We start from the raw sequence: 27,356 nt of genomic DNA on the forward strand, positions 1-27,356 counted from the left end.
TCATGGTTGAAGCAATTTCTTTTTTTATTAATGCAAGCACATCCAGTCAAACACAGAATATCCTGCTTTATGGTACAGCTTTATATTTAGCATTTCAGCTCAGAATAGCAAAACACAGTATTTAAGGAATGTATCAAACGTAGGGAGGAAAAATAAAAGGGAACCAATGTAGATACTGCATGGATTTCAAGTATATGCTTGGACTGATTGACCGGCGAAGTGCACATTCATGTGAAAGCTCTTTCATACATTTACAGAAAGTGTTCTAAAATTGAATTTCAAATATATATTTTTTTCTTAAATTTTAAGCATCCCTTTTAAACTTCAATTACATAAACAAAGCTGATATACAATCCCTCATATAGTGTCTGACAATGTTACTAGCTAGAACATCTTTGAAAGTGCAAAACACTGTAATAATACAGTATAAATATTCTTACTGGAATCCAGGGCTGAAGGCCAGTACTTCAGCACAGGAAAAATAGCAGCAGGTCATAAGAATTATCTCTTCCCCTTTCCCGGGCTGTTCTTGTTAACAGTTAGTATTCTACTTCTTCCTTCCTCATGGTGTAACTTGCTTTTGTTTCTCTTTGATGCCAGTGCTATAGGAATAGCAAAATGTTGATTTGTCTCCCTTCCTTACATCAACTTACTCCTCTAATTTTAAGTATTTGTCAAGGGGGAAGTGGAAGAGGGAAAGCATTTTAATTTTTCACCATGCTCCAGGGCCGATAAAGCAAATTTCTGCTAAGTGCTTGCAGATGCTGCATCAAACAGTGGCACTGCTCTTGGCTGTAGGCACTCAGGCAAGGAGAGTCTGCTGGACTGGAATAAACCAGACCCTCAGTCCAGCAAGTCTTGCCCCTTCTTCAACAGAAGGCAGAGTCAGATAAACACCACCTAGAGCTGGTCATTTTTAAAGAAATCCTTGCAGAGGTCCTCTGCAGCTTAGGGAAGCTGTAACCACTGTCAGCTTTAGAGGGACTGTTTTTGTTGGTTTTTTTTTTTTTTTTTTTAATGAACAAATAAGAAAAAACAAACCAGTCTAATTATCTGGCTCAAGTTATTATTTTATATTCAGCCCTCAAGCCTTCAGAGGAAAAATTACTGGAAAAGAAAAGTAGGTATTTGTGGGTAATAATTTGTTCATTAGACAAAATAGTTTTTAATCTGAGCCTGTTTGTTTTTCTTTCTTAACTCAGAGATCAGTTGACAAAAGTCGTAACTATATTTTTTTTCTCCCTGGAAATGAATACCTTGAACTTAACAGAAGCTCTTCAGATACTCAGATAGTCAAATTAGGTGTAAACAATACTAAAAGGAGAAATTAGAAACGGCAAGCATCAGTGGGTTTGCAGATCACCTCTAATTTTGGTACTGACCTGTTCAAAGGTTTGACTAATTTCTTAAGAGTGTTTGCCCTTAGATTTCAGTGGGTGCTGTCCCAGACAGTTAATCATGGCTTGCAAAAGACTAGAAAAACTTACATTCAAAGTGGGTCTTTGTTTTAATTGTCTGTAAGTGCAGACTGGACTTTTCCAAAGAACCAATGGAGTTAAACGACCAATTCACAGCGATGAACTCCTCTTAAGGTTTTTGGAAACTTTAGCCTTAACTTCAAATTGGACATCTCAGTTTACTTCCCTTTCCCTGGCCCAAGCTGTTTTTTGTGTTTTTCAAAGATTCTTTTTAAAAAAGCATATTAGGCCTGTTTTGCAGAGATTATAATCTTGGTTAGACATTCTTCTCTTCAAACATAACAAAAAAAAAAAAAAAATCCCCTGATTTTCAAAAGGAAAAGACAAACTATTCTGACAGCCAGAATGTAAAGGATAGTTCCCAGAAGTATTAAAACTTAGGCATGTGTGCATCACCACATGTGCACACACACAGACTCACACACAAACGCACAGACCCCAGCAGTTACCCCCTCTCATCTCTTGAAATCACATAACAAAAATAGGTTTGCTGCACCATCAGTGTTACAGGCAGGTATACTCTACTTCATGTGCCATAATTCTCCACTTTATTTAAAAAGTACATTGTAGCTGGTTTCGAGACATCCATATTTTTATTTCCCTTACTTCCAGCCCAGTCAGAAGGTACAACTACACAAGCTCAGTACCTTGTAAGGCACTATTTGCTGATGGAGAAGAGGAACAAACACTTGTGAACAACTCTGTGAACAATTCTGCTGATTTGAAGGAGACCATTCATTTCAAAGCTAGGGAGATATACTGAGTGCTCTGTAGGATACTGGTCCAATGGGGTATTTAACCTGAACACTGTCTTCAGTTAGGAAGTGTGTCTTAATTTGTATTTGTTTTGGTGGAAGTAATAAAAAATAAAAATTTGGACGCTGATAGAATAAGATACCATCTCCCATGATACATTTCATCTCTGAGAACAGGGCCCTGCCCTTATATTTAAAATAAAAAACCATAACCCTTCAGTAAGTGCCTTAAGGTTGACATGTGAAATATTTACCACATTTTATTTCATAAAAGTTACTGTATGTACAAAACAGACCTCATCCAGTGAGGTCTTTCTTAGCTCAGTCCAAGTCTTTCATTCAGGTTGTAAAAACATGTCCATTAGATGTGCTTCAAAGTCTGCAAATCTGATCCAAATTTCTCAGGCTCTATTAAGCAGAGTTGTCCTGAAAGACAAAACAATGAAAAAATAAAATTATCTTTTCTATCATAACAAAAAGTTTTTCATTTTTGGCAATAGATTTATCTGGCATCATTAGCTGACAGCCTCTCTTCAAGGGACAGATTTTCAACTGCTTGAAACTGGAATAAATCTGTGCACTTCAATAAAGATGCTGACGTTGAATGAGATGAAAATGTAACTTGCATAACGTTACCTCAGGCCCTTAGGATCAGCTCAGGCATGTAACATATGTTCTTAGTCTGTCATCTGAACTACTGCAGGCTGAGCAGTGCTGGATTTAATGCAAGGTGCCTTGCACAGGGGCTGTAAGTGAAAAGCTCACATGGACATCCTAGGAAACATTGGGATCAGTGGGAAACTGGGTCTTGTCTAGGACAATGTAGTCCTAATGTGCCCTGTCAGAGCTCGGGGCATGCAGGCTGTGCTCATCCCCTGGCTGGTACAGATGTGTTAGATCTTCACGTCTACCATGACTGACAAACCTCTCTGCCTTGGCCTCAGTATTGGAAAAATTCTAATTAATTGGTCTCATCATGTACACAGGAGTGGTGCTTCCCATTCTCAGAAGGAGGAGGAGTCTTTGAGACTTTATCCCTTAGGGTAGGCTGACAATTACTGTATTCCTAGAAATTTTCATCCTTTTATATGATTTGTAAGAGCATAGCTGTGATGAGAGCACTTTCTTAGTATCTCTATAGGTTTGTTCCCCTGAGAAAATAATGTCTGAACACTACTACAAATGCAGACTATTTTACTGTATTTGATAGCCTAAACAAAGGATATTCTCTTTCACAGCCCCAGCAGTGATCTTGCAGCCTCAACAGATCTGGCTGTAAAAGCTGTATCAAAATCCAAGTCCCACTGAAATTTTTTCAGATTTAAATTTTGAAGGAAAAAGAACTGTATTATGGTTTTAAGCTGGGTATGCAAATAGGACAGAAGAAGCTGATGAAGCCCCTGCGTATCTGCAGAAAGACTCATGTTTTGGGGAAGTTTCATACCTGAGTGTTTTCCAGCTGTCTTTTTCCATGTGGTTTTCTGGACCTTCACTTTCAAAGGATGCAATGAACAGAGCTGGTTAAAAAAAAAAAAAAAAGTAGTAACAATCAGATACATGAGTTCTTTACCCCAGGAAAAAAATCTAAGGGTTACAATATAGCAGATGTAACTTGGCAGTCTTTTTTGTTGAAATTTATTTTCATCAAAAGCCAATAGGAAAGTGATAACACTTAGAAAATTACTAATAAAATGTGGTTTTGCATGTATATATTTTTCATCTGCATATTTTCTGTTTTAACACGTAGAAAGACTCACTATAATGTTCAGCAAAGGATTTTACCTTCTTCACTATAAATAGGTGCTGTGAGTAGATAAGTCTGGATTTTCTTGTCTTTTTCAAAAGGACACTCAACCTGCTTCCATGTCAGGAAATCATGAATCTGTCTTGAAATTTCCCAGAACTTCTGCATGAAGTAATTAAAAGAGTATTATTAAAGTAGTATTTGTTTTCTTTGAAATATTAATTTCTATTTCAGAGCCCCTCAGTCTTATTCTTTATGCTGCTTTTCTTATTGTGCCTTACTCAGACTTACATGGAGTTGGTCACAGCACCAGTCTGACAGAATTCAAGAAGCATTTGGACAATGCTCTCAGGCACCTGGTGTGACTCTTGGGGTGGTGCTGTGCAGGGCTGGGAGTTGGGCTTGGTCATCCTTGTGAGTCCCTTCCAGTTCTGTATATTCTGTGGTTCCTTGTTATCCTTTCTTCTTATAGCTCCTTTCATTTCCCCCTCTTGCTGCCAGTTCCTCATATGCTGCCAGCCTCAAGTCCAGAACAGTGTATCTCAGCCCACCATCTGATCTTTTGCCTTCAATTTTTTTCATCATCAACCTTTCCTTCCTATATAATAGTGCCTATTTTCTGTGTTGAGTGTCTAAATTCCTGTGACTGGAACTGGACAGTAAATATTTTATTTGCTTTACTTTTTACATTTCCAAACTTGAATTTAAATGAAATATGACATATCTGATCTTTTCATAAAGCACTTGTTAAATTTGGGAAATCACAGTAACACATAGAAACATTTACATATCCTTTCCTTCCTAGGATTTTAAGAAATCTGTAATTACTTAGGGTTTGCTCTCTATCTTCTGTGTTCTCCACTTACACAGCCTTAATGATGGCAGAATTTTTTTGTCAAGAAGTACTTTTGACAGACTGTGGTTGCTTGGACATGCATGTTTATTGACTGGGGAGAGAGAACCCAGAAGCTGTAGAACCTCCCTTGCAGACTTGATAAATACCATTACAGCCAGCAAAACTGATGAGGTGAAATCAGCTAAGGCTGATGACTCAGGCTGAAGTGACCTATTAAATTTGATCAGATATGATGGCTTGCTGCCACAGAAAAGCAACTGCTGGCTTTCCCAGAACTTGATTCAAATCAACTCCCCTGGATATGACACCTCTTGCTCTGGATCACGTGGGCGCTGAGGGCATGGGTAATGTAATGAGCTAGAAGCCAAATGCTTGCAGTGCAGCAGGTTTAAGTGGCAGTGCAGTTTGGGCAGCAGCAGAGGCCTTACCTTGAAGTTGATCTGCCCGTTGGGCAGGCGGTTGGTGTGGATCTTGTGCAGGAAGTAGATGTCTTTGATGAAGAGGTTGAACACCGGGATGACGATCTTCTCGCGGTTGCTGTTGGCGGTCTGCGAGCGCTGCGCCGCTCCTTGCAGGGCGGTGCGGTAATTGCAGAAGTTGCTGGATGGGTCCATGTGGTGCTGTTTTTACAGAGTGGGGGAAAAGGCAGACAAGTAATACGTGTTTCTAAAAATTAAAAGCTTTCCTCTAACCGTCAGAGTTTATTCTTTGTAACTTCATGTTGTCCCTTTTTAAATTTTCAAGGTAGGGTATCTTCATACTGATCAGGTGCAGGTTTTTCTAACTTCTACCTTGCTTGAAATGAGGGTTCTGTACTGGCTTTGCATCTATTCCATGAACAAAGCAGACTGAAAGGAAACCATAAATTACTCTCTGGGGGGAAAAAACCAAAATTCTCCTTCACTGTCACCTCTGTTTCTGGTGACGGTTTCAATTAAATTTTGTTTCCATACAGGTCTCCACTAGGTGGAGTCCTCTAATTGGTTTTCAGGACAGCATTCACTGGAGTGGAAACTATCTTGAAGTTAAACTGGCAAAAATAATGCTAGGAAGAAATAATCTAAAGAGAGCTGGCATCCACTTTTCATTGCAGACAAGTAGAGAGTTTGAAATGGAGGAAACACTCCCATAATGTTTATGTGCTGGTGACCACTGACAGAGGTGCCTGCTCTCTGACACAGTAATTAGCAGAGGTTTGGATGAAACTATTTGGTGAAACTATTTGGTGGGTTCCTATATAAAGTCAAAATTTTATACATACCTCTAAAACATCAAATTTGGCTGTTTTGACCTTGGACCAGGTTTTCTTTAACCGTGCCACAGGGCTCAAGTTCATGCCAGCTGAATGCAGGGAGAGAGGAGACAAACAACTGAGTTGAAAAAATACAGGGCTAATATAACTGGGCTCATGTATCAACACCACACATTCTGCAAGGTGTCTGAGCCTGACAAGCAGAAGCTGCAGCTAAAGCTCACCCACCCACACATGAATCTGTCACTGGCAGACACTGTCCCTGGGGAAGTGTGCATGCCAATGTGGTCAGCCAATTCAGGGCAAGTGTGAGCATAGTCCTGCCAGTCAGGTTTAAAACAGAGTGCCTTTTGCCATCTGTGTTAAGGATACTCACAGATAATAGCCATCATTGAGTTGAAGTTTCCGATGTTGAAGCATTCTCTTGCCACATCAATGAAAAATTCCACCATTCTTGTACGCTGCTTTTTCTTTACAATCTGGAGAAAAACCCAACAAGGAAGGGTTAGTCTGAATCTTGGATAGGATGTCTAGCCAAAGGCACTGTAGCAGGATCAGTGAATAGACATTTCAAGACTTTGTCCAACTAAATTTTAATATAGGCCTCAGGATTTTTTGTTAAGATTAATTTTTAATAAAACAGCAGAAATATTTGGGATGACTACCAGTTACTTGTATAGTTCTGGGGGAGTGCACATCTTTGTTTATACAAAAACAGTCCACATCTTGGGCAATTCTGCATAAACAAGCTGGACACTTTCAGCAATTTCCTGTTACTGGAAAAGGAAGATAACATGACGCTGCTATCAGAATATTTGCAAAATGTTTAAAACTCTCAAGAAGGGGGAAAAGCTTTGGACAGACTTAAGATCAGGGGCATGGAACCTAAATGTGAGAGAAAGCAACTGCCACATCCTGCTTTTCTGGTTCTGCTTCATGTACTCCTAGGCGACCTGTTGAGAGCAGGCAGTGATGATGAGCAAATACAAATTCCCACCCACGAAAATGTGCACAGGATCAAGCAACTGATGCTGACCATCTCATCTGCAAATTCTTTTATAAACTGCAAAGCAAAATTAATTATTGCCTGGATTGCATTCATTCATGGAAATATTTTCCCTGTTTAAACCTAAAAGTTCTCTCTGGCTTACATAGAAATGGCCCCTAAGCAGTGACTGCAGGCTCTCTGACCTAAGTACTTTAGTTTCTGTCATATCAAAAGAAAATGGTTCAGTAGTCAAAGGCCTGGCTTAGCCCTCAGTGTGCAAAAACCTTTCTTTGATGGTTTCCTAAATGTATGAGCCCTACCAGCCAGCTCTGGAAGTGTCTTGGTGTGCCTCTGCAATACATTTCTGAGAGCAGGAAATCTTAAGAGATGAGGATCAGTACATTGGACTTCATGAAAATGCAGCAGGCATTGGAATTTCCATGGAAGGGCTACTGACCAAGCAGGAATAGGGGAAAAAAATCCAATTTGCTGGAGCTAGAATTAATAGAAATCTAAAAAGAATAATAAGCTAAAAAGAGAACACACATACCAAAAAAAAAAAAAAAAAAAAGGTTTCTGGGGCAGTGGGGCAGTACACTTTTCATTTATTTGCCTATTACATGACAGAAGTTACCTTAACCTCTAGTTATTCTTCCTTTTTTATTTTTTTTTAACTTTCCAGTAGTCCACTTTCTTTCCAGACTTTAAAGAAAGCTTATTCTTGATTTTTCTACAATTAATATTGTATAAATAAAATTAATGAATATAAATTAAAAAATTAATATATCACAGTGCTAATGTTATCTAAATGCATTGCAATGACAGCTGTTTATTGGTAAATCTGCATTTAAAGAGGAGTATTTTTAAGAATCTTTTGCTGTATTTTAAAAAAAGATAAATCTGAAAGAGCTCCCAACTCAGTGCACACAAGTTCCATTTCACTGCGTGACTAATGCAGCTGCACAAAATTAAGGAATGTATGCAAAGTCAAACATAGCCTTGAACTCTTAATCATATGAGCATGCAAATAATTTAATGCTTGAATAATGCTATTATCTTTAATTGCACTGCTAATGTTTAAATCTCATTCAGACCACTGCTTGCCCCTTGTCCTTAGGGCCAGGATCCTTTGCTATCTTGTTTTCTATGCGCACCTACCCGACAAATCTCTGTAGCCACCAGCATGCTGAGACAATTGAACCAATTGTCATAGGCCTCCAAATTATAGGTTTTGGTCACGTCACTTCGGCACTGTAAGAGAACAGGTCATGTGTTAAACCTCTCCTGTATCATAATGATGTCAAAGTTTATCAAAGGATAAACTTCCTTTTCATATCTTGAGAAAATCTTTTTACACACGTTTTAAGGCATGAACTTAAAGCAGCTTAGGAAATGTCAGTCTTTCTTGCACAGGCTATAATCAAATTATTGAGTATTATTCTTTACTCTGGTTCATCTATGTTTCTTTTTGTCTCTGTACACCTTTTTGTACCTTGTGATTATCCAGGGAGTCCATGTGGCTGACAATCTGCATCAGATCCTCTGGATAAATGTTGCTCACCCTTTCCTGTGTTTGGAGAGAGGAGAGATTGTCATTGTACAGACAAACAGAGTTCTGTAAAAAAAATCAAAGTTAGGAGAACATTTTGGTAACTTCATCTTCCTAGAGCGTAGATGTGCGAGGCGCTTTTATCAGTGTACCTAACTGGTCTTGTTCATTACTCGACGTGGTATTTCTTTATTAAAACACTGGAGGCTCTCAGTGAAGCCATAGCCAAATTCATATTGATGAGTATATTAATATTTAGTAAATAGAAAACAGAAGACTCCACCCCAATCAGTCTCACCAGTTCGATGTAGGTCAGCTGCTGTGCCAGGATCAGAGGGTCACAGCACACACTCAGGATGTCCTTTTGAGTTGACTGAGGCTTGGTTTTGAGGATGGTGCCCTTGTCAGTGACAGGCTGACGAAATTTCTCTCTGATTTCCTGGTATTGGCTCCGTGCAGAGAGGGCCATCAGGAGATTCTGTGTCATCTGGCTAATGATCTTTTTCACTGTTCCATTTTCCTAAGCAGAAGGGAGAAACAACAACTGCTGAAAACCTTTAGCTATTGCAGACATGGATCACCAGAGAATTTCTGCCTGGGAAAAATAAATGCCTATTATCCATTTTCTTTCATCTTTTCTGAGCTGATCATTCTGTGACAAATGACCTTGTCCTAAATACCCACACAACTCCATAATGACACTGTTCTGCCTGCCTGCCTTCCCAGCTCTGCTTTGCTTGGCTGGCTGGTCTGCTCCTTTGGGTAGTGCCCCATTTCAAAGGCATCTGTGTCAGCAGCTGGAGTGGGCATGTGAAAGGTGCTGGAGTTGCTTGCACAAGGCTTCCTGGAACCTCTGTGCACCAAGTGCCAAAAGTTCTCATTCTAATCAGACCCACTGATGAATCCAGTCTGTCTAGCCCAAGCATAATCCAGGGAATTCACATAATGTCCAGGAATATACCCCTAAAATATCTTAACTTAGCTTTGAACAGCTACGGCATCCAAATATTTATATAAAGCACAATATACATCATGTTCTTGGATAACTAAAATGCCTTTCCTGTTTATCATGTGCAGATTTTAAATGTAAGATTTGTGAGGATTCATTGAAAGGTAAAGCCACAGGAACACAATCCATCTGCTCAGTGTTTTGACAACTAAGGTGATTTTTTTTTCTGCCATTGTGTCCTATAGATATTTCTAAGATCACCCCCAAAGAGCTAACTTGATTGCTTTCCTACTCCTCCATCCTGTCTGCTACTGTTTCATGTGGCACAGGTTTCTTCTGCTGCTAGGAAAATTAATTCAACCAGACAGCCCTTTTCCTCACAGAATCATTCTCTTGCTTTCATGCAAATTACTTTTCTTGAAGTTAACCACAAGGTTCACTTCTGCCAGTCCACACTAGACAGAACTGCAATGAATCTGTGACCATTCAAAGGAGCCACTACTGTGCAGTGATGACAGAAATTATGCAGCAGATGTGAGAGATGACTACCAAATACTTGTATACTGCATGTTATAATTAAGCAATAATGGTGTCAGATTGGTGCTTTACAAGGCAATAATCTGACTCCCAAGTGAAATTAAATGAAAAGCTGAAGGCAGTGTAGCTCATCTTGAGGCTGGATTACTGCTGAACAGCAGCTGTCTGGAGTAATTTCTGATACTGTGCTACAAGTGCTCAGAAACGCCAAGGGAGCCTAGTGGAGGGGACTAAAACAAAGCAGAATTCTCCTCTTATGCTGAGCTTTCCACTGTGAATGGTTTGCCTTCAGCCACTGTGCCTGACTTGCCCACGTGTCTGGGAGGAAGCAGACTTGTTGATAGGATTCCAGAAAATGACTCTTGAAGATATGTGAGAGTATTGCAGATATTATGTAAAAGTGAGGAAAGAAACTCAGATGTGAAAAGCTATGGCTTCCTTAAGCTATTACGAATTTATTAGCATCCTAATGCTTAGACAAATGTCCTTAAGAGTTTTAGCAGTTTCCTTTCATTACCAGTTTTATTCTAATTTTCCCTATAACTTTGGAAGATAAGTCAGTGACTGTGCAATGATTTGCACTTGTTTGAGTTCATTTTTACTAACTTTGGGGTACAATCCTGGCTGTAGCTTTAGCTGTTTGGCATGCTGCTATCACCAGGACAACACCTGACTGCTTTGTGTGAGTTCTCAGTTGACTTTCTACCTTTATGTATGAAGAATAGTGTCCTGAGGGGATTGGAAAAGCTTTGAAATACAAAGTAAACCCCCAACCTTTACCATAATTCCATGCTGAAGCATAATTCAATGTGCTATCAAAGAGTGAGAGCTGCTTTTTGTCAGTGTCAAATTAGTATTTCCTAGGGGTCAGATGAAGCATAGTTCTCCATTGATGAACCCTGATTGGTGGCCTTGTTAAGGGGGTAAATGAGGTGGTGCTGTAATTAATGGATGCCATCAGATGCCTCAGACACCACTGCACAGAGCCATTCCATGAAGATGGATTTTTCTCAAATGACCATTATTCATACATAAGAGTGGGAAGGAAGACGGAGAAAGAAAGGGTCCAACTTTTTTCTAGTTCAAAGTAACAGACAAATTAAATACTAAAATAGAGACACTAAATAAACCTCTGCCAAGTTCCCTTTCACAATGCTATCTCTGCCAGCATCCACCCCTTGGCCCTTGTCTGCAAAGAGAAGGTTATAGTCCTGTTTCCTCTTCCCCTCCTCCTGAGGCACTGACATTCTCATCTAGCACCCACGTAAACATCTTTGCTGATGCAACAAAACTGACGTGCTTCCTTCACCTCACTCTGCTGTCCTATCCCTGATTCATGCTGTGCTGTCAAGCCTGTTGTTCTTCATTCTCTCTCTACTTGAATCAACAAAAGCACGTAATACAACTGTCTTCCTGGTTCCACCTAATTGTTCTCAAAAATATCTTGAAGTTGTGGGTTTTAAAAAAATAAGAAGCTTCTACTTCTACACAAGTAAGACTTCACATTTGTACAAACACTTTGCGACCAATTCTCTTGTCATTCTTGATTTTACTCTTCCTTCTGTCTATTGCTGTTAACAGTGAATTTCTCCATGAACAAAAAGTGTAGGCTTTGTGAATGTTAGGAAAGAGCCAGAACTAACAAAAAAACCCCAACTTCCCCCATCCCCCTTGCTCCCCTCTAAAAAATTAACACCTCTTGTTTTATTCCAATTCACTTTATCTGTTTGCTTCAGAAGGTTTTTTCAAGACCTAGCTTTCTTCACAAGCTAGAAACTCAGAGCTGTTAAGACTGGTGATGGATTAGCTAGCAGAGCTCAAAGATAACTTGCTTTGTGGAAATACTGTGCCTGTCACCTGAAACACTGCAATAAACCAGCTGCTTTTTATTGTTAGAAGCTGGGAACGAGCTGCTAAATAATAAACACCTTCACCTTGGCCAAAAGTACATGTGATACAAATAGCTGGTGTGTCTTGCAGAGCTTAGACATGCAGAGTAGTGACAATGTACAAAGGATGGTATGCAATTCAATATTAAATCCTCTTGAGCCATTCTAGTTACTGTTCTTTCTCCTTCTGCACTGCAGTCATTTTTCATATTGCCATGACTATTTTCTCTCTTCTTCTTACTTGTGGTGATTAGACGTAGACAGTTCCTGCTAATGGACCATTAAGTCCATCAGGCAGCCCGTGTCCTGTGGTTACCCTGACAACTTAGCAACTGCTGCTGTAGTTCATTTAGGAAGTACTGCCTGCAGGATTGTAGAGAACATGGCACAGTTCACGTAACAGTTGACAAATACTGCTTTAGCACTTAACTTTCTTTTCCTTCCCACCCCTACCTCATCACATTGTGTGATCCTGTGAGCAATCTCCTTCAGCTCTTTCATGGATTTTTCATCTTGGAAATCATAGGGGAAAGTTTCAGTCCATTCCTTCAGGAGCTGAATGATTTTGGCAGCGAAGGATTTTAGTTTTGCCTAGAAAGAAACAATGAGTTGATTACTGACTGTTGACCTGTTTGACTGCAGATTAATAGGCTGATAAAGGTTCACAGAAATCTAGAGACACCCTTGAAAATACTTTGCATTAATAGTAGGTGGTGGGGACAAAAAAAAATATATATATATTTAACTGTGCACTAGATTCCTAAATAGTATCATTTAGCCTCCTTTCATGATAGCTTGGCGATGTCTCTTACCAAACACTGTGAAGACATTTTCAAGGTGAGTTGTATAAAACCAGGAAGATGATAGAACAGTTCAAGTGACTTATTTAACTGAAGTCCATGGGGTTTAAGCTGATTCATGCCATCTGAGGCAGCAGTACTGCAGTGTTTGAATTCAAATGTGTACAAACCACAGTACTCTACCAACCGTGTTCCATGAGAAACAGTCACAAAGCCATTTCTGTTCTATAGCATTTATCAGACCATCCAGACTGAGCTGTGTATTAAATAAATGAATGACAGGAAAGATGTGTGTGTTCTCTCCATGATGTCTAAATCAAAACAGACTTTGACAATAAAAGTTATTGGCTTTTGTTCAAAAAGCTATCAACCACAGAAAGGGCAGAGACAGTATTTTTCTTTTTTTTTTTTGGTTACCTGTGAATCTTCTAAGGTTTTTCATCAGTTAGACCTGAATTGGGTGCCAATTACTCCCCTCTCCATTGCATCAATTGACAGCAGCATCAGTACATGCAAGGGAGCAGTCTTGTAAAATTGGGAGTATGAGTGCTAAGAACACTTGTAATGAACAAGAAGAATCAAACCTTAATTTAGGTTCTATTTATCCTCCTACCCAGCTTGTGATGCACTGAGGAAAAAGAGGAAGCTTTGTTTGTGTTCCCTCCCCAGCTGTGTAAGTGCAGAGGTCCCTGAAGGCAGCAGCTGCCTCTCCCCAGGCCCAGCACAGCCCTTTGGGGACAGGAGGGCACTCAGCATGGCAGTGTCACCACAGGAAACTGGTGAAAGTCAAAGAGAGAGTGTTTCCAAATGGTAGCAGCTCCTGCCAAAACAGCATCTCATCATGGTATGTCCCAGTTTATCTAATCAAAACCACAGGTCAACGAAATTCAGCTGGTTTTGTTTTGCTTTTTTTCTTTAATGTCTCACCATTGTATAGTCAATTATATTAATAATCATTGATAAGAACTTTGAAGTTAAACCATGCACCCTTGACTCCTCAATCTGACAATTAGCCAGTGCCTCCTTGTAAGTCTAGAGGGAAGTTCCTTGGGTTGCTTTGGTTTTTTTAAAACCTGCAAACTGCTATCTGCTAGCATGCATTTCCCACTTGTTTTTATTGACAGCATTTAATTGATGCTGCTAATGAGATAAACACAGAATAGCTGCATAGGGAGGGCAAATACAAAACACCCCCATTCTTTTTGCCAGCAGTGGGCATTCCTGCAAAGCAGTGTCTGTCAGTGCCCCTTGTGTGGAGCTTCAAGCTATTGCTCAAGAGTGTGGGACAGAGCTCCAGATTATAGCTGCCTGTCCTCCAAACTCCCACTGTCATCTGCTCTGGGGAAAAGACAATTTATACTTATTTGCCAGGAAATGCATGGAGCCTGACATTATTAAAAGAATAATCTGTAGGTGGTGAAGGACGATTTATTAGGCAGGGAGTGCACTTCCATTCAATTAAAGTGATCAGGTATGTGCCAACTCCACTTTTGTTTACCAAAAGCTGCTACAGAACTGTTTTTTAGTATTAATCATCTTGACTATCCTTTCTTTTTAATTTTTGAAACAGAAAAAGGAGTGGTGAGGGCAGAAAGGTTTAAAAATCTCACCTTAGTCCATAGCAAGCATCTCCATATGAACACTCAGTTCATAAAGAATTTATGGGTTATCTAGACTGACCCCAGCAGCTGAAGAGACTAAATCAGTCATAGCTGATGCTTTTTTAATGCTGGTGTGTGTAAGGTTGCTCCTTAAAGACCAGGAGCCCACTGAAGACGTAGCATTAGCTGTCATGATTTGAAGTAGGTGCAGCATAACACCAGGCTGTATTTCATCAGTTGTTTTTAGGCACTGATATAGAAGGAAAAGGTTTGAAGGAGAAAAATGAAGCTTTGTGCTTGTAGTACTCAGCCCAATTACCCCAAATTATACTCCATGTACAGCTTAAAACACAGTGATTTATGAACACTGACTTCCCTTCTCTTGTATCTATTTTTGAGCTGTTATGGTTTGCCTTCTTCATATGGCAAGCCAGGCATGTTGCAAGACAAACTACAAACTGTATCAGTCAGTCTTCAGGTTTAAAAAAGCTTAATGTTTTGCTTCAGATGCTTTTTAACACTCATGAAAATAAGGTGTACACTTTCTACACTGCTAAAAGTCCTCAGTGCAGCAGAACAGGGTATTTCTGTTCCATGTGCACTCTGATGGAGGCCAGAGCAGCGTGACAGGCTTGGTGCACGTGGTAACGCAGATGGAGCCTCTCAGATCTGTGGGTAGCAGCACAGTTTCCTTTCTGTCATGGGTGCAGTAAACCTACCAACCTACTTTCCTCCAGTCCTGCTCCAGACATGAGCCTCCCCTTGTGAGGCCTGACAGAGTTCTCTGGAGTCCATGGGAATACTTCTCCCACAAATATTTCTTTGAGAAGAGAAATAACTCTATTAATTTAAGTGTTCTCTGGATTGACCCTGTTCTGCACGAGACAAGACAGGACTGAAAAACAACTCCCAATTAGAAAGGAGGGCAATAGGAAAGATTTAATGGCAATGACCTGGTTATGATGTTTTTTCATTTTTTTGGTTTTAAAAAGGAGGACTTACTGGCAAAAAAAAACCAGAGGAAATAGTAATTTTTAAGGGACTTATATATTTCAAGAGAGGCAAAATGAATTTAGTAGAAAATAGCTTCTATGTTCTCTTTTTTATTTCTTACTTCTTTAACTTGAGACATATAAAATACTCAAGCTGCAGAAAAAAATGTAACACAGGTGTAACAACAGGGTTTTTTTTTTCCCATTCAATAATACTATACAAGTGATTTTTCCCTGATAATCTTGTTTGAGACTTTCCAATCTCTAATGCAGTTATGGAGAGTTAAATTTTTTCCTTTATTGTAAATCTTAACTACTGACTTGTATGTCATAATTGATATCTTAAACTGTGAAATTCTTGCTTTGTATGAATAGTTAAAAGGACTCTAAGCAGACTCCAAGACACCCCAGAGTGTTTTTCTTTGCAATCCACTTTTTCTGGGTTGTATTTCTGTAAAACTCTTTGGCTAGTCAGTAATGTCAAAACTAACTGAATGATAAGTATTGTGGTGTGTAACCTCAAAACCTGGTTTCCTGCCACTTTTTCAGCTCACATGCTATCCAGGCACCAAGTTGCCCAGTTTATCTTAAGAGATTTGCATAAGCAAACTCGATGAGATGCTTTAACTTTTGTCAGCTATTTCCTGCTTTGCAGCCACTTAATTAGAAGGTGCTGGTAGCTGATGATACCTTAATGGATTATGACTGTGAATACTTGAGAGTATCTGAGTGAAGAGTTTGTATGCTGTATGTGAAATGAGGTTTTATTTGTTGCCATGTAGAAAAACAAATGTTTGCAAGTGCTTGTGGCCAAACTATTCTGTAAAACATACAGGTGCTTGCAGTAGAGGGCAATAAAGCAGTGATTTGAGAGGAATGTCAGAAGTTCATGTAGTGTTTTGCAAGCAGTTTGTGTTTAGAAGGCAGGAGAAATTTGCAGCTTATATTAAGGAGGTAGGAAGGGCATAACAGAATGAGCAACCAGAAAAGCATGTAAACTAAAGCCACCTCCCAGAAGTGACTTATTGTCACCCTGCTGTTTGCTGGTTTTCCTGTAGGCCCATGTCCAAGGTGCCAGCAGAAGGTGTAAGAGTGGGGGTGTTTGCAATATGAGCTGCTCTGTTTGACATTAGGATGTAATGCTATTTCATTTCTATCAGGAAGTCTGCTGAGAAGCCACACTAAATAGTACTTTACAATTAGCATTGCATCTCTAAACAGTCAGCTGATTTAGCCCCCAGAGATGGCTTTCATTTGAAAATCTCTGAAGTGCATTGTTATTCACAAAAGTTTCATCTTGCATCTCTCATTCATTTAAAATCCAAGTATTTCACAGATGTATTTGGACACTTTTCACTCACTGCAGTCTTTCCCTACATAAGTCTACAGCTCAGATTGACTCATTACATATTTCAGATGGTCCTGGCACCTTTTAGAGGTTCCCATCTCTGTTGTTGAGTTACATGTTGCTGAGGAACCATTACAACTTACAGAGCAGAGTTTGCTCAGTCACAAATTAAGTTTGGCAGTGGTGCTAGGGACAATTATCACCTCTGAGTACACAACTGGATGCAGTGGTTCTGGCACCTTACATCCCTGACCCTTGGTTTCCCCAGCACCTTCAGGATGAGCTATGCAGATATTTGGAGAGTAGATCAGGGGACTGACCTACAAAAGTCATTCTGCACCATGGTTAGTTTGTCCTGTGGAGCAATTTTGTGGTGTTTATAAGAGGGTACACATCAGGAGCAGTATGGGAGAAAAAGCCCTTAGGTCAGCATTGCTGTTAATAACTCTTTATTGACAAACCAGAGTTGCCTTCTGTGCTCCTCACTCAGAGTGCTGATACACCAAGGAGAAAACAAAATGGGACTACTAACGTGCTGAAGATTAGGAATGTGAGCATGTAATGTCTCATCAGAGAAGAAAGGTTCCAAAACATGCCCAGGATTTGAACAATTTAGGTCTTTACTTGTTGGTACCATCCTGTTTCTGTCACTCTTATGTGTTGCCCAGCTTGGACTTTTCTGGAACTTCAATTTCAAATAATTGAACGAGTCTTTCAATACACACTTTACAAATGCTGACACTTAAATGGATGTAAGTTTGGTTGAAGTGATTGCAATAAAACCTGTCAGTACAGGCTACCATTTTAAATAAATGCATCTCTTAATTTTTGTGAGAGGTAACTCTCTGATTTACTGTTATACTAAGTTAAAACACCCCAACAATAACCTGCAGCAGAGGTTATTGTTAACTCAAATAGGATGGTGAGCCTGAGTGGAGAAAGGGATTTTCTTGAATATGATTTTCCTTACTTGGTGAAAGCTCAAAAGTGCAAACCAGCTGCTGGGCAGCTTTCATGGCACACACACACTGTTCTAGTCACTGCTCCACTGACCTGCAGCTGACTGGTAAGGCAGGACAAAACCTCCAGCAAATGTGGCCAGCAAATGAAGTAAAGATACTTCAAAGAAAAAGACCCAAATACAAGTGCATCCAGCAACAAATGCCTATTACAATTTCATATTTTTCTTTATCAGTCTATTTAGCTTTACAGTGAGAAGGAGAGAGGGGAAAAGAAATGACAGCACCACAAGTAACTGAGGGACATAATGGTCCATTTACCTTTTCTGCCTCAGTCCCCACTTCCAGCTGCTGCTTCTGTTTAATGCAGATCTGCCCCACTTTAGCCAGGAGCTCGTGTGGGTGAATGAAGACTCGTGAGCTCAGCAGGAAAGTGAAGATGTAAGTTCTCTGTGGAAGGAGAAAAAAGAAAGAAAAACAAGTTGAAAAGCTTTCGCAAAATTAATGTGTCTTCCTTGGAAAAACGAATCTGTATGAATGTAACTTTCCTTCATTTAAAATTTCTATAATTTTTCCTGTCTCCAGAGAATGCTGGTCCTTTCTAGCTCTGTTGAAATGCTATAGGCTTCGAGGCTGTTAACTGTGGGGTTTTCCAATTATCAAATTATTTCCTTTTAAAATGCCAGACTCAGTGTGCCTAATTAGTCATCACCTACCAAAGCCACAAATGAAATACATCTAATGAAGGGTGTTATGACTCTTAAGCACCACTATTTAACGCTGCTTTATTTCTTTAAGAGTGATTGTTTCTCACTGAGCTGCAGAAAACTGATTCATGTATATTCCAAACCACAGCTGTAATTTCTTCATGTATGGGGATTTTTCACTCCTTTCTCCCTATGGGGATTTTTCACTCCTTTCTCCCCACAATCACTGACAAAAGTTTTCACTTAGTTTGGGGGCACAGGACAATAATTTAGTTTTAAGCTTATTTATTTGAGGCTTGTTTCAGAGTCTTTTGAATATGAGCACTGCGAATAAATACCAACAATGATGATGGCTCATTAGAAATGGCCTCTCAATTTGTAATTAGAAAGCTGTGAGGCACTGTATGGTGCTCTGGACATATATCCATTGTACCATATTCTGGAGCATTTAATTGAAGTGAGGGTGATTTTTTTTTTTTTTTTGTCCTAGTCTTGGTCCAGTCTTTGAAGGTGGGCTTCTGCATTGGACTGTAACTACCTGACTAATGACAGTAGCATCTCATAAGTACTACCATTTTTCCCTTAGGCTTTCTGGTAAAATATGGAGTTGGGAAATTATAGGGGATCTCCTTGATATTTTATTTCAATTAAGCTTTGTTATGTTTGAAATGTGCACTGTAACTTTTACCATGTTTTAGTAATGTGACTTTGCAGGACACAGCCAAGTGCATTTAAATAGTCAATGTGAGCTTGTACCACTTTGGCTGGGCAAGTAAATTAAGACGTTTAAGATCTTACAACCAGCTGTCTAAAATATGGTATCTCTACTATCTGCTACCAAATTCTGCTGCTTGCAGTCACTAAAACAAGCTTATAATTAAACAAGAATTATATCTTTACGACCTCAAAGAGGTTATGTGGTTTCTCTCTTTAATCAGAGTAAAATGTGATATTAATGCAAAATGTTTTCACTTCTCTAGCACTCAGCGTGCCCTATAATACAAATTTAGCACTAATCCCCAAATATCAGGGAAAAAGGAATTTTTTAAAAACAAAATAAATAACACTAACCAAAAGTCACAGTGTTCTGGGAGTGAGTGAAAACTATAATAGATAAACATATATCTAAACATACAACTTTGTCCTGAGCTTCCTGAGGGAAGCCAATGAAAGTACAGAATGGAGTGTGATACAGCAGAGGCATTTAAAATGCTCATTCTGATTTGAAGATCTTCTTAGGTCTGGGGTTCATGTATTCCATTAGGAACAGCATTAATTCTGTACAATTAAAACCACAGTTCAGTTACAGTCTTTGCCTTGTTTGTTGTTTTATGGAGGAAGAGAGGAGGTGAAGGGCTAACTGGATGGACAGTTTGGGTCAGGTTCCCGAGTGCTTCCACTGATGCCTACAGAAGATGCCCTGTGGGGCCATCTCACAATCGAGCTCTGGGTGACCCTGAGCGGGTGGCAGGGCAGTGACAGGACACTGACAGCCAGGCCTCCCTCCTTAATGGCACGGTTGCAAACATCCCCCACAAGTGTATGTCTGAAAATCTAAGAAATCAAGCTTCTGTTTGATATTTCCTGTCTCTCCAGAACTTCAGAGTGTATTTTTACATTTATAGTGACAAAAACTTGAAGATCAATTTTATAAAAACCTGTGGTAGTGCACGTGATGTGTAATGGGCACTAAAATTAGGCTGAAAAGCTAACCTGGTTCACTTGGTTGTGTTATGGGACAACATATCAGATCTTCTATTCCTGTGTGTACGCGAATGGTTCCTAAACTGACATGTTCCCTACCCAGAATGAAAGCAACAGAAAGAGCTGCGTTGGGTTGTGAGATTTGGGGTGTGTGTTTGTGTCTTTAACTATGCCTAGTTATCCTCTGTTACACTTTCTGCCTATCTCATGTGTTCATTGCTATCACTGTTGTCCCTGAACTTAAAACTGTGTGTCTGGACTATGTGGAACAGGAATTTAGCTGTTGGGTGAGTCAGCTGTCACTGGGTTGTGTGAAATTTTTTTTGCACTGAAGACTTGAAGCAGCCCTCACTTTTTACTGTACTTTGTTTTTGAGAGATGAGATGGGTGGGGAGGAAGAAAAAAAAGGACGTGACATTTTGATCCCTTCCCCACATTCTTGCTTTGGGAGTTGAGAGGGCCTGACTGAAAGATGTCTGTGCATGTCAGGAGCAGGGAACCACAACTTCAGCCACACTGCCCTGGCAGTGACCTTTGCTCTGATAAGCTAGAACACATTCTTTTAAGCAAAGATGTAATTTTGCTTCTCACAGTAATTCTAGAGTTGGTGTCCTTGGTGGAAACGTGTGACGTGGCACAGTGTTTATCCAGAGTGGCTCTGAGAAAGGGCCACTCACAGCATCATTTCCCTGCTGTCACACAGCAAGAAAAGTGTGACCTCTGCTTTTATTTGGTTTCTTTGATAATGTTTTATAGGATGTTCATAAAAGTTTTGAACTGGCAAAATGCAGGAAGATGCAGGCCATGACAGTGTGTACTTCCCATTTTAGGCTTGCTGATGTGTCTCTGTAATCCGTAATAGCTGTACTGAACCCATGCAATTCTTTTTCAGACAACTTTAGGTTTTAGAAACAAGTTATCATTCCTTCTGGAATCCATCTGCTCTATTTTTACTCCACTTTTTTAAGTCATTTAACTGGAACTAGGTTCATTACTTTGGAAAAACAAAATTGTTCCATTGTGGTCAATCAAGATATGCTGGTTTACTGGTATCAAATTGAGATTTTTTTTGATACTTTTATTACTGACACAGACAAGGACTACAATTAAGACACAAATTAAAAATGACAGCAGTACTGACCCTCCCCCATTTCCTTGCCTCTCTGCTAGTAGCAACTCCTTATCCAATAAAGAAATTTCAGACTGAACATTAAGCCATGCATTTCAGCTTAGTGGTAGGTCTCAGGGGCTAGAACACACTTGTTTTGGATAGTAAAGATTTCATATTAATGCCATATGCCTTACCTAGATCAAGGATTTATGTGTTTTGCTGCATCTGCACTACTGTACATAGGCTGAATGTTAGAACAGTGTAAAAACCTACAGTTTCTCAGGCAGTCCTCTAGCCATGAAGAGGATGGTTTGGAGAAGGAAATTTAGCTCTGAAGCTAGCTAGTTAGATAAAGAATGATTAAAAAATGCTTCCATAAGCTATAAGAGTGAAAGTTAAGCTCCATTTATCCTAAAAGTGACAGGTATTTGGGAGGAGAGGCAAAAAAAATCCTTTCTGCAGTTGGGAGAATGTAAGTAGACACAAAAGGGGCTTGTGCTTGGCAAGAGAATAAGAAGCCAGATTCCTTTAGTGCCTAAAGTTGTTGCTAGGAGATGAGCTGAATTATATTAAAAAAAAGAAGAGCGTGAGTGCACAAGACTAAAGAAGGAATTGTTACTCTCTGACCCAAGAATGCACTGATGACTTCTCGAGGAGGGGAAAAAAAAATAAAATTTCTCTGTGTGCACTCACTGCTCATTCTGGAACTTTGTGTTTGTGAAATATTTTCTTCAAATATTTTCCTGCTTGGGCACAAGGGTTGCAGACTGGTACATTCCATTCCTAACCTCCTGAACTCCTCTGTCTCATGAGCATACATTTCCCTATGTGCAGAGCAAGTCCCCACACACAAACAAGGCTCAAAGGAGCAGCACACTAATGCAGGCACTTATCTTTCCTGTCCTCCCTTGCCTGCCTCGTGCTCTGCCAACATGGCAAACACATTTTTGTTCTGCCTCTGTAACCAGCACAGAAAGATACTGTGTGTTTGCTCTCTCCCCCACTCCCTTCTTCTCTGTCCAGAAGGTTACTGTGATCAATGGGCACACAGGCAGCAATGCCTTCTGAGCATTGTGCTCAAATGTAGTGATCAGAAAACTTGGATGAGTACTGCAACTTACAATTGTGTCACTCTGCAACTAAGGTAACCTCTGCTCTAACACTGCCACTAGCTTCTCTTGGTGATACCTTGCTGCCTTTCTTTGGAAGAGGAGCCAGAGAGTTAAGACTAAGAGGTTTTGATACTTCTCTCTTGAACGTACAGGACTGGCTACTCTTCTGACAGGATATCAACTTAAATGGCTACCACTAACCCTCTGTGGCAACTCCCCTAAAACCACAAATGAGCATGAAATGAAACATAAACATGTAACTGAAGGGAAATAGAAAACTTGGGTTTGAAGATAACTCATATACAGCTTCTTCCTTATGTTGTTCAGAGCTTATATATCTACTTATTTTTTAATTAATCCTTTCAGCTAAAGTGGATGAACTGGTTTAACTAAAGGTATGTGTTGTGCTGTAGAGGAGATAAATTTGATTTAATGCTGTTGTCCATCTCGCTTTCCCTGGAGTTACCCTTGACTGCTTCTGTTGGATGTTCAGCTGTGAGCTTGCTGTCTATTTAAACTGCACCTTGCAGGCTGGGGTCCATGGCTGCTTGGTTTGTAATGCACTCCTGCATGGGATAGGAAGGGGTAGCACCATGGAAACTAGCAGTATTCCAGAGTAAATTGTAGACCCCTTAAGTAACACTCACTTTACCAGTATTTTCAGAGTAGCTGTGTAACATTTGCAACATTTTATGTTGCAAGTTACAATAAGAGATTTGCATTAGCAGCTACTTAAAAAACTTCGCTACATTCCCAAAATCCAAGTAACAAGATTCCTGTATCCCAGGAAAGACAAGGAATGACTCCTTGGATTAGCCTAAAGCTATTCATTCCACTGTTATACCACACCAGCTCTACCCACTAGTTTCTTCTGTGCATCTGTTCTACAATATGTATTTGGGGGAGTGGAATGGAGATTTAATGTCTAACAATGGTTATCCCTCTGAGTCTTAGAAAGGATTTTGTACTGGAAGCACAATTGTATGTTAGCCATATTTAAATATAAGGTTTAGGATTACTTTTGAACTGGAATAGTAAACCATGCTTGTTTTGCTTTTTTAATCCTGTACTGATGATTGATGGCAATTCTGCACATTCCCACTGAACTCTCACATGGAGAGTCCCTTTTTGTGGATGATGATTGTGAGCATGTGTCGTGTTATTTGTGGGACCTTGGAGGGACTTTATTGTGATTTAAATGAGACCACAATAAAAGGTTCTACACAAATTAGACTGAGAAACATACAAGATATATCATGACCCACTACATTAAACATTAAGTTTGACATACAAGTTAATAGTGACTGCAGTTTCCTGCTCCCTTGTTAGTTTTTCAAAGTGCTGGGATACTTCTGTAATAGCTGCTGCTTTTTCAGAGCTCAAATAGAATATAAGTTATATAGACTCTCTGATCTTTGGCCACTTATTTCAATAGTATCTTTCATTAATGGGCACAAAGAATAATTTTAGGTGATAAAGTGGTATCTTAATATTCTAGGTTCAAATTCTTACTGCATACCCTAGAGTTATATATAGGTAGTATTCACTTTGAGGACTGCACTGAGGATGTTCAGCCAGTTGCAAAATCATTTTCAGGCTTGAGAACATACATTATTACAGCACTGGCCCATTAAAATGTCTTTAGAAAGGGAGTATTTTAATTAAAATCTATTTTGGGTTGTGATTTTTTTTTTCTGATGGCCTAACTAGAATATGCATAGAGAATTAAGGGGGAAAATACTAGAGCTGTTTTCAGGTCTGCTTCTCTAGGTAGGACCTGGTTAGTAGTTAATCTTGGCTGCATTAGAGCTAAAGCAGCTTAGAAGTATGAAAATTCTGTGGCTAATGCTGCTTTTAATTGGTTCTTAAGGCACCCATTTGAGTTCAAGATGGCTTTATTTTTCTAACAAGTGCTCTCATCTAGAAACAGAGAATATCCCTATTGAGCAACATCTTTAGTGAATGAATATTGCCAGTAAAATAAATGCATCTTTAGCCTACATCTCAATCTTGAATCAGACAGAGGTAGAATTTCATGAGAGAGCACCAATCCAGACACTAATGCAGTATATGGGAGTTAAACCCTTTCAGTGGCTACTTACATCTGGGTAATAGTCCATGGTGGGCACCAGGCGCTCTATCAAGGCCTCCAGTGATCCAGAAACAAGGTTCCCATCCTGATAAACAGGGTCCACACATCTCTCTCCCATGTCTGGCTGCACTTGCCCACTACAACTGGAACCAAGCATGCTGGAAAATATTGGCGTCTGGGGCATAGTTTCCTGCAGAAGCAGCAAAGAAAGGGAGAGAGAGGGTTAAGCTTTCTTCCAGGATGTCTTATGTGTGGGTTTTACAGAGTCATACATTAAACACAATTACATATTTGACTGAAGGCAGCCTCAGCGTTCAAGCTGAGTCCTGAATCCAAACAGTCACACATCTGCAAGCTGCTTTGGCATTTGAAATGCACTTTAAACTATGTCTCTAAGGCTGTAGATGCACAAGCTGTAAGAATTTTCCTCACTGCACTCGATTTCTTCCTTCTCCCCAGTTTTTTATGCATAAAACTAGACAGAGATGAAAATACAGAACGCTTTCTGAATTTCCAAGATACTGAAGTGGTGCCTTATTGAGCAGACAAACAAATACTAAGCCTTAATGTTCCCATTTTTGCTCATTTTGAAGTCAGATCTTTGGCCAAAATACTTCACTTGTGATGATAAATCCTTCACCACTTCTGTAGCTAGATGTAATCCAGGTCTCAGCGCAAGTGCATCTTCTGCATGTAGATATCACTGGAAACAGCGGGGGATATCCTGTCTGGTCAAACTTTCTCGTTTTGTTTTTTTTTTTTTAACATGTACATGAAACCAGGAACTGGGTGGAACTGACATATACTGTTATATACAAGTCTAATTTAAACAGTCTCTTTGGAGATCTTTGCTTAGGATACAAACCTGTTGTTGCAACACAAAAACCACATGAAGGTTTAGGGTTTGCACCTTCCTTCCCTTGGCCACTGTTGTATCACTGTAGTGCAGCCTTTGAGTAAACTGTAGGGGGTTTCTTGTTTGTTTTAAATTGGCTACAGCTTAAATCTATGCAGAAGGCTAAACAAAACATCCTGCTACTGTATGTAAAGGTTGAAAATGCTATTCAGCATCAAAACAGTTCCCCCTGGCTGCTGAAATAGTCAAGACTATTTAGGAGATCAAGTGCAAAGAAGGCAGCATTAACTCTTGAGCTGCTGTCTCACTGTCTCTGAAAGAGACAAGATATTGACATAGATGAAAAGCACTTATGTAAATGAAAAGGATTAGGCCATTATCGGCACCTTTAACCTGACAGCTGTTTCTAACTGTGCTCATCTCTTGCACTTACCGTCTTCTCCTGAGCAATTTTTTAATGCAAGGCATATTTTTTCCTCTCAAACTCTCCAAAATCAATCATTCATGTTTACAACTGGAATATAGAACATTTTTCTCCTCTTAGGCACTGATAAATGCTAGGTGCATTCTGAGGAAAAAATACCAGTATTAACAGAACTTGTTTATCAAAGTGACAGATTTACTTGTGTGAAGCTGATAAGTAGAACTGTTTCGTGACTTTTACCAAAAGACCACTGCGTACATACGTGATAAGAGACATAAGGGAAGTGTAATTCCCTGTAAGATAAATATAGTAGCTGTTTAACAGCAACCAGGGAGACCACGATGAGGAATGGCGTTCAGTTTCAGAAGTTCAGGACACAGAGTCCAATAAAATAGAAAATGTAGGATCTAATGTCATATCAAAAGAAATGAAAAATGACAGTTCTGCACAAAAGTGCATTGAGGTTACTCAGTACGTTACAGATTTATCTGTTAGGCCCGAGCTCTGCAGTACATAACACCGAGGAACGGCTGAAGCTAACGGCTTTGCTATCTGTACTATGTAACTCGCCAGTAATTTGCTTTTTTTCCCTTTTAAGGTCCATAGCAATACAGCCCCAAGCTACTTCTCAGGATGGTCTGGCTATGATGAGCGCTTCTTGCTAACAACTTGAAGTTGCACAGGGCTTTTAAGCGAAGCTAACCATCAAACAAATCCCCACCGAAACGGTGCTTCAGCGGGAAACGTACCCCGCTTTTGCCATCAAGCCTTTAAACTCCTTTAAGGCGTTCATTATTGCACCGGTTTGGTTTTTAAAGACCCCTCTGGGGCGCAGCCTGTACCGCTCCCCGCCGCCCTGGCTGTCCTACCGGGGCTGGCTGCCGCATCCGCGGTGGCACGCCGCTCCGGGGCCAGCCGCGGGGCGCGCTCGGCCGCTCGTCCCCGCGGGGAGGGCAGCGGGCACGGCCGGGCGCGCTCGGCCGCCGCCACCCCGCGATCCTGCGCCGCTCGCCGCGCTGCCCGCGCCGCTCCTCGGGCGGGGAGCGCTGCGGCACGGCCCCGGCGGCACCTGCCGCCCGCCCCGGGAGCCGCTCGCTGGCGTCCTCCGCGCGGCGGGACCGCCGGCTCCGCCGCAGGGGCAGCTCCGCGCCGAACCCACGCGCGCCTTCCGCGCTTACAGGGGTTCCCGCTCGGCGGCACCCCGGCGCTCCGTCCCGCCGGAGCCCGCAGGTGGCGGGCGGGCTGCCCCCGGCCCCGGCGCGGCGCTTACCCTCATCTTCCTGGCGCCGCGCTCCCCCGGCGGCGCGGGCACCGGGCCCCGCGGCTCTGACAGCTCCGGCCGCCCGCGCCGCCGCTCCCGCCGCGCCTGACGTCACGGCCGCCGCGGCGCCCCGTTGGCTGCGCGGCCGCGGGGCCCGTTCAAACGGGGCCGCGCGGGGCGGGCGCACGGCCGGGGCTCCGAGGGGGGGGGGCCGGGGCACCTTTCCTTCTCTGAACATTTGATCTTTCTGCCTGGTTTTGGGTGGGAGGGTTGGTTCCCTCTCCCCCCCCCCCGCTGTTGTTTGGTTTGTTGGTTTGTTTTTTTTTCCCTTTTCTGTGTTTTTCCCCCCAGATACACGTTTTCTCTGGCCGCCAGCGTCTTTCCGCACTCCC

General features: G+C 40.8%; 1 protein-coding gene across 3 annotated transcripts; it reads right to left on the reverse strand.

Moving 5' to 3' along the window:
- Positions 1–27,057, reverse strand: RASGEF1A (RasGEF domain family member 1A). Of its 3 annotated transcripts, none has more exons than XM_053949074.1 (13): positions 26,974–27,057; positions 24,434–24,613; positions 18,019–18,147; positions 12,451–12,588; positions 8,921–9,142; positions 8,566–8,640; positions 8,232–8,324; positions 6,462–6,564; positions 6,095–6,174; positions 5,262–5,453; positions 4,016–4,139; positions 3,678–3,750; positions 1–2,659 (listed from the first exon to the last, which is right to left on the reverse strand). In XM_053949074.1, exons 1-13 carry the CDS (start codon positions 26,977–26,979, stop codon positions 2,635–2,637), a joined length of 1,440 nt encoding a protein of 479 aa, XP_053805049.1. In that variant the 5' UTR covers positions 26,980–27,057; the 3' UTR covers positions 1–2,634. The 3 variants fall into 3 exon arrangements, with proteins under 3 accessions (XP_053805049.1, XP_053805048.1, XP_053805050.1); XM_053949073.1 differs by lacking the exon at positions 26,974–27,057 and adding an exon at positions 26,573–26,676; XM_053949075.1 differs by lacking the exon at positions 26,974–27,057 and adding an exon at positions 26,453–26,509.
- Positions 27,058–27,356: the final 299 nt, after the last annotated feature.

Source organism: Vidua chalybeata, chromosome 8 (assembly GCF_026979565.1).
Source record: "Vidua chalybeata isolate OUT-0048 chromosome 8, bVidCha1 merged haplotype, whole genome shotgun sequence".
Classification (NCBI taxonomy): domain Eukaryota; kingdom Metazoa; phylum Chordata; class Aves; order Passeriformes; family Viduidae; genus Vidua; species Vidua chalybeata.